We start from the raw sequence: 7,283 nt of genomic DNA, 5'->3' as shown, positions 1-7,283 counted from the left end.
TTAACCAACAAGCTGTGACCGTGTCGTTGTTTAGCACATGGGAGCCAAGCAGCAGATAAACTGAGGATTGGGGAAGGGATTGTGCTTGTTTTTCTTACAACCTACATTGTATAGATGGCGAAGAAAACCAAACATTACCATCCATTGACTGAATGTGTTTTGAGTGGGGCGTTGTTCAACCCTACACCTTTCCTCTCACCTTTATCTCCCCTCCATGGATCGGGATAAACTTGTTCACCTGTGGAGAGTGACAACAACAGTGTTACTGATGATCGGTAACTCTGCAATAACGGATCCATATTGAACTATTCACTAACCTAAGTTACTGCAGCAATAAGCATTACCTATTAACAACGTTAACTAATAATGTATAGATGAACAGCTTAGTTAACATGAATACCATTACTGTAGTTCACTTGAACACGATTAGTAAATTACTACTAGACCATTAGTTAACTGTTAATGAACTGTGAGTAAATTATTAGCTAAATCTTATTACTGCTAACTAATGCTAATTCATGTTTTTTTATTGTACCCTTAGTGTAAAATGTTACTGTATGTATTATATTATGAGTCGGATGTGTTTTAAATTGTTATTTAACTATACAAATGTATGTGATTTGGCAATAAAAAACTAAAACACGAGTCATCAGACTAATAAATGCGACTAAACTAATGTTGTTGGGACATTCATTTGGTCTCTTTTTTTTCATTGTTTACCTCTCTCTCCTTTTTGACCTGTGTATCCTCTGTCACCTTTGACCCCAGGATACCCAGGGGGTCCGGTGAATGCTCCGTGCGCTGAGAACGACAAAAATCCACGTCACATCGCACAGGCCACACGTCTGTCCACCCATCCCAAGTCTACGTTTCCTCCCAGTCGCCCAGAAAAAAAAAGAATCGTTCCCGCCTACCTTTGATGTGTTCCACCAAGTTGGTGACGCTGCCGTCGGGGCCGAGGTGCTGGCTGTACCCGGGCTGACCGGGCTCTCCAGGAGCCCCCGGGGGCCCTTGGACAATGCGATCGGTGTACTCCCTCACTGTGTCTCGTAGCAGGCCGTGAGCTGGGAGAGGGGGACCACGAGGTGGAGGTTAGAGCACTGAAGAGGATCTCATGCTGGTGGTCCCGACATGTTGGTGGTCCCCACACATCGGTGGTCCCCACATGGAACCATCGTTCGTTTAAATTTACATTTAGGTCATTCAGCAGACGCTTTGATCCAAAGCGACTTGCAATGAGTACATTTGTCATGACAAACAATAAATCGCTGTCATCATGACACCCCCTGGCTTGTCCAAAAGCGGCCCTCGCGCATCGATGCGCGTCGTGGATTCGAAACACAGCAGTCTCGGGACGGGCGCTGCTGACTTAGGGCCGGTCGGCACCGCCCGCAGAGCAGCACCGAGTGCTCCGTCAGCAGATTGGGAATCGCTGATCTTTTTAATCGCTACTTTCCGTGATCGCTCCCTGTCCTACGCCGTCCTCCCCTACCCCCCGAGTACCGTCGTACGCGGTGGCAAAAACCTCAGCGGGTTTTCGACCGGGGACGCACTCGTTCATCGGGGGGCCGTGGCGGGCGGCGCGGGGACTCACATCGTATGTATTCCACCAGGTCGGTGGCGTTCTCGTGGGAGCCCACCAAGCGGCTGTGCCCCGGTTGGCCCGGGGGTCCCGCGGGGCCTGGGGGCCCGTGGACCACCCGGTCGGACCGGTCCCTCGTGGCGTCTCGCAGAAGGCCGTGAGCTGGCGGAGAGGCGGGAGGGAGGCAGAGACAAGACTGTGTTAGACGGGTTTTAAATAGAGACGGAGCTGATTCTGTTGATGACTGCGAGATATGCTAATGAAGGCAGCAAGGGTGCTGCTGATAGGTCGTTATCACAGAGGAGTGATGCTAGGAGTGTTGCTCGTTAAGTTAATTAACGAGGTCTGTACGTGCCCCTGATGAACGTCGCGACAGCCTCTTTACTATATAGCGACTCTAAAGCACGCGCTGAACCGCGCCGCGTCCCGGCCGTACGTCCCTCACCTCGGATGTACTCCACCAGGTCGGTGGCGTTCCTCGGGGAGCCGACCCAGCGGCTGGACCCCGCAGGGCCCACGGGGCCCTGGGGCCCGGGGGGTCCGGGGGGCCCCTGAACGACGCGGTCCGAGCGGCCCCTCACCATGTCCGCCAGAAGGCCGCGGGCTGGGGGTAGGACAGGTCGTTTATAATGATGGCAGAGAAGGATGACTAAGACTGGATAGAGTAGAGTAGGTTAGAGTAGACTTTAAATAGAATAGAGTACAGTAGGGTAGAGTAAACTATACATATAGTAGAGTAGACTAGACTATAAACATGGACTTAATAATGACAGCAGAGAAGGATGAATATGACTGAATAGAGTAAAGTAGAGTCAACTATACATAGAATATAGTAGAGTAGAGTAGAGTAGACTATTAATATAGACTTACCTGAATAATTGACATTCATTCATTCAGTTAAGAATGATGACAGAATCATGAATATGACTGGATAGAGTAGAGAAGTGCGTGTCTGTGTGTGTGTGTGTGTGTGTGTGTGTGTGTGTGTGTGTGTGTGTGTGTGTGTGTGTGTGTGTGTGTGTATGTGTGTGTGTGTGTGTGTGTGTGTGTGTGTGTGTGTGTGTGTGTGTGTGTGTGTATGTGTGTGTGTGTGTGTGTGTGTGTGTGTGTGTGTGTGTGTGTGTGTGTGTGTGTGTGTGTGTGCGTGTGTGTGTGTGTGTCCCTTACACTGGATGTAGTCGGTCACTCTGGCGGCGATGTCAGAGTAGTCCCCGCTGTCCGCCAGCGTGCGTCCCTGGCTGGTCCGGTGGTCGTGAGGGGCCCTGGGGGCCGGCTCACCACGCTCTCCCTTGTAGCCCTGGGGTCCAGGGGGCCCCGGGGGGCCGGGGGGCCCGTGCATGGCGAGCCGCCTCATAGGGTCGTCTGCAGGGGAGCGGGACGACGGAGGTGACCGAAAACAGCCAGGACGGTTACGTTAGTGTGTGTGTGTGTGTGTGCGTGTGTGTGTGTGTGTGTGTGAGAGAGAGAGTGAAAGAGAGTGAGAGCGTGTGTGTGTGTGTGTCTGTTTGTGTGAGAGAGAGAGTGAAAGAGTGAAAGACTGTGTATGTGTGTGTGTGTGTGTGTGTGTGTGTGTGTGTGTGTGTGTGTGTGTGTGTGTGTGTGTGTGTGTGTGTGTGTGTGTGTGTGTGTGTGTGTGTGTGTGTGTGCCTGCGTGTTTGTGTCTGTGTGTGTGTGTCTGAGAGCGCAAGATCAAGAGAGCAAGAGAGTGAGGGAGAGAGAGAGTGTGTGACTGTGCATGCGTGCGTGCATGTGTGTGTGTGTGTGTGTGTGTGTGTGTGTGTGTGTGTGTGCATGTGTACGTGCATGTGTACGTGCATGTCTCTAAACCCACCTCTGGCGTACTCTGCCTCTCTGGGCAGCATCTCCCTGTTGTTCTCCGTGTGTTCTGCGTAGGCCACCAGGCCCCTGACAGTACCGGGGGGGCCCTCAGGCCCGGGGGGCCCCATGGGGCCGGGAGAGCCAGGCGGGCCCGGGAAGCCCCTCAAGCCTACATCTGGACCGGGTCATAGACACACACACACAGGCCTGAGTCGGGCTCACGCGCGGGCAGGGCAGGCCCTTTGTTTGAACGAGGCGTCAGAGGTTTGATCCGTCAAACAGGCGTGACTGGAGACGGTTTCATTCAATCAGCGGCGGGCTTCCCAGTTCTTCTGATGTTTAATGGACTATTTATGAATGATAACATCAATATTTCATCCATTTTTTTTTTTTTTTTTTTTTTTTTTTTTTTTAATTATTATTATTTTATTTTTTTTAACATTCACCAAAACCTTCAGATGTGTCAACCATGCAAGGCGACAGCCGGCTCGTCGGAAGCAGTCAGGGTGAGGCGCCTGGCTCAGGGACACCTCGACACTCAGGAGGAGCCGGGGATCGAACTGGCACAACCTTCCGGTTACCGGCCCACCCGCTCTACCCCCCGAGCCACATGCTGTCCCGTTCCTTCGGTTGCGTTGAAGCAGAGAAGAAGAAGAAGAGCAGGAGAGAAGGCTTGTCTGGCGGACTCACTCTGGAGGTAGTCCTGGATCTGCTCCAGGCCGTACATGGGGCCGCCGGGGTAGGAAGCGGCGTGGGTCTCGTGTGTGCACGGGGCGGCGGAGGGCCCCGGGAGGCCCGGGGGACCGGGCTCCCCGCGATGCCCCTGGGGGCCAGCCGTACCCAGGAACCCAGCGTCTAGCGTTCGGAGAGGGGAGGAGACACAGATGAGCCATCACAGAGGGGTTCAAGTTCAGTTTATTCTGCCAGTTGTCCAGGTACCGGTGCACAGGGGCATTGAAATTATTGTGCGGTTCGCTCAGTCCATGATACTTAAAATAAAAATAGCACACAATATTAAACACATATTAAAACAGTCCACAGAGTTAAACGGTCCACATTCTAATAAATAGACTGATAAGATAAATATGTAGTGCAAAAAGACAATGTGTGAGGAGATGAGGTAGGCGTGTGTTATGTGTGTGCGCGTATATGTGCGTATGCATGTGTGCGTCTCCACAGGTCAGAGTCTGAGGTCACCGTTGGTTATGGATTATGGGTCGGCCGCTCTTTTGCATGGGAATATGTGGTGGTGCATGGATAATAAGCCAACGCTGTGGGCGCCATATTGGCGAGGCCAAGGTTGGCCGGTAAACAAATACAAGGGATGAAGAGAACTACACGGTTCACATCTCTACTACAACTTCCAATGAGTCTTTTTTTTATATTCATATGAAATCATGTTATGCATATTTAAAAAGAGAAGATACTGATTTTATATTCAGTCATATCATAAACCCTTGAATGTACACAACTCATGGAATCGGTTGAGAATTCTAATATTTTTTTATCAGGAAAAAGCTCAGCTCCCCGTTCACTTGCATGAGCTTACAGGCCGGTCCTGCCCTCCCCAAGATGGCGGCGACGGGCTTGACATCTCTCAGCCACGTGCCGAACCATTCAACGCAACGCCTACCTACAAACGCCCATGCTTTTCTGTACCGGGGCTGCAAAAGGGTCTGTTAACCCAATGACCTAAAGGCCCCTACGACGGCCTACTGTGTGAGGGTGCTGAGAAGAGGGCTCTTACTCTGCACCAGAGACAGGTCTCCGGGAATACCGGGAGCGCCAGGGGGTCCCGGTGGTCCTGGAACGCCGGCCAGCCCGTTCTCTGGAGAGCCAAAACAAACAAAGCCACGCGGTCGGTCAATCATCTCAACCGACCTCTGACCTCTCGGTGGAGCAGTGCGGTGGGACACCTCGGTTTGTGCTCACCAGACATCATGGTGTAGACCTGCTGAGCCAGCTCCTGGGGGTTGTATCCGTAGCCCCCGTGGCCTGGGGCCCCAGTGGACCCTGGGACCCCTGGGACCCCTGGGACCCCTGGGGGGCCGGCGGGCCCGGACACGTACCTCCGCACCTCCTCCTCTGGAGACAAGACGGGGATGTTAGTGGTTTCCTTCTCAACTTGGTTGGTGTGTGTGTGTGTGTGTGTGTGTGTGTGTGTGTGTGTATGTGTGCGATGGTGGGTGTCTGTGGGTTGGTGTGTGTGTGTGTGTAAGGGTGCATGTGTGTGTGTTTGTGTGTGGATGGATGGTTGGGTGTGTGTTCGTGCATGCGTGCATGCTTGTGTGTGCACATTTGTGCTTGTGTGTTTGTGCACATGCATGCTTCTGTGTGTGTGTGTGTGTGTGTGTGTGTGGATGGATGGGTGTGTGTGTGTGCGTGCTTGCGTGTGCGTGCATGCGTCTGTGTGTTTGTGTGTGTGTTTGTGTGTGTACGTGCGCGCGCGCGCGTGCGTGCGTGCGTGCGTGCGTGCGTGCGTGCGTGCGTGCGTGCGTGCGTGCGTGCGTGTGTGTCCTGCAGTAACCAGACATACGTTGCAGCAGGTTGATGATGTCATTGACAGAGATGGACCCAGGAGGGCCGGGGGGGCCAGCGACCCCGGAGCCGAAGCCCTGGTCTGGGGCCCCAAGAACAGGATTAATACCGGTCACATTATTCATAATAACCATGTGATAATGATAGTAACAATCATAATGATCGTAAAATAGTGTGTTAATGATTATAAGAATGATAATGATAATAATGATAATGATGTGATGATCATAATAATCAGAATGACAATAATTATAATAATGTGATAACTATAATAATAATCAATATGAGAATAATCACAATAATGTGATTTTAATAATAATAATGATACATAATAATGATAATGCTGTTATAATAATGTAATAATAATAATGTTATAATAATAACACAATTATGGATTGTGAAACATTTGATACATTTATAATATATAATAATATAATATAATAAAATAATAATGAAACAAAAAAACACAAGCATAGAGACTCACTCTGGATGTAGGAGATGACCATGCTGGCGATGTCGTTCACCGAGTCGCCACCAGGGGGCCCCGGTGGGCCGGGAGGGCCAGCCGGTAGATAACGCAGAAGGTCACCGCCTGAAAAACCACACACAGGTCAGCCACACACACACGCACGCACGCGTGTGCAAAGACAAACACACACACATGCACAAAGCAAGCACGCTGGACATATGTGCACACACATAAACACACACACACATGTACACACACAGACACGCACGCATACACAGACACAGACACACACAAGCACGCAAGCAGCATGTGTGTGCACATAAAGGCGCACAAACAGACACACACACAGACACATATACAAACACACACAGTCACACACAGACACACACGCACACATAGACACATACACATACAAAGACAGACTCACACACACATGCACGCACACACACACACACACAGACACACACAGACACCCACACACATACACACACATAGGCCAAGTGGACCCAGAGACCACTGCAGCGTATAGTCCCCCCCCCCCTCACACTTACGCTGCAGGTAGTCTGCAACATACGGGCCCACGTCCACGGACCCAGAGCCCTGCCCGTCCCTCCCAGGCTGGCCTGGGGGGCCGGGGGGCCCGGGGATGCCCTGCTGGAGACCCGCGGCCACCGCCCCTGGAGTACGACACACGGTTGATCAGAGAGCCGACGGGTTCACGAGTAACGAACAACGAGCTCTCTTTAAACAGCGTGGAGGAGTCAGGAAGCGAGTGAACCATTAGCAGGTCCAGAGACAACTGGGATTTTTAGGAACGTCATGGAATAGTTGATTCGAAAATGAGTGTAGTCAGCGAATACATGATATAGTAGGAAA

At 51.4% G+C, this 7,283-nt stretch overlaps 1 protein-coding gene across 3 annotated transcripts in view; it reads right to left on the bottom strand.

Moving 5' to 3' along the window:
- LOC132453539 (collagen alpha-1(XVII) chain-like) overlaps positions 1–7,283 on the bottom strand; it is a 28,822-nt gene that overhangs the window by 1,853 nt on the left and 19,686 nt on the right. For 2 of the 3 annotated variants that reach the window (XM_060046450.1, XM_060046449.1), the window contains 13 exons: positions 6,959–7,084; positions 6,423–6,530; positions 5,937–6,020; positions 5,333–5,485; positions 5,148–5,228; positions 4,091–4,255; positions 3,414–3,575; positions 2,750–2,944; positions 2,028–2,186; positions 1,595–1,744; positions 915–1,064; positions 721–801; positions 200–238 (listed from right to left, as the gene is read on the bottom strand). In XM_060046450.1, coding sequence (XP_059902433.1) covers positions 200–238; positions 721–801; positions 915–1,064; positions 1,595–1,744; positions 2,028–2,186; positions 2,750–2,944; positions 3,414–3,575; positions 4,091–4,255; positions 5,148–5,228; positions 5,333–5,485; positions 5,937–6,020; positions 6,423–6,530; positions 6,959–7,084 — 1,653 coding nt within the window. The remainder of the gene's footprint in view (positions 1–199; positions 239–720; positions 802–914; positions 1,065–1,594; positions 1,745–2,027; positions 2,187–2,749; positions 2,945–3,413; positions 3,576–4,090; positions 4,256–5,147; positions 5,229–5,332; positions 5,486–5,936; positions 6,021–6,422; positions 6,531–6,958; positions 7,085–7,283) is intronic. The other variant, XM_060046451.1, reaches the window with a different exon arrangement.

Source organism: Gadus macrocephalus, chromosome 3 (genome assembly GCF_031168955.1).
Source record: "Gadus macrocephalus chromosome 3, ASM3116895v1".
Classification (NCBI taxonomy): domain Eukaryota; kingdom Metazoa; phylum Chordata; class Actinopteri; order Gadiformes; family Gadidae; genus Gadus; species Gadus macrocephalus.
Note: the sequence above shows the minus strand (reverse complement) of the source record. Positions and strands in the feature narration are given on the sequence as shown.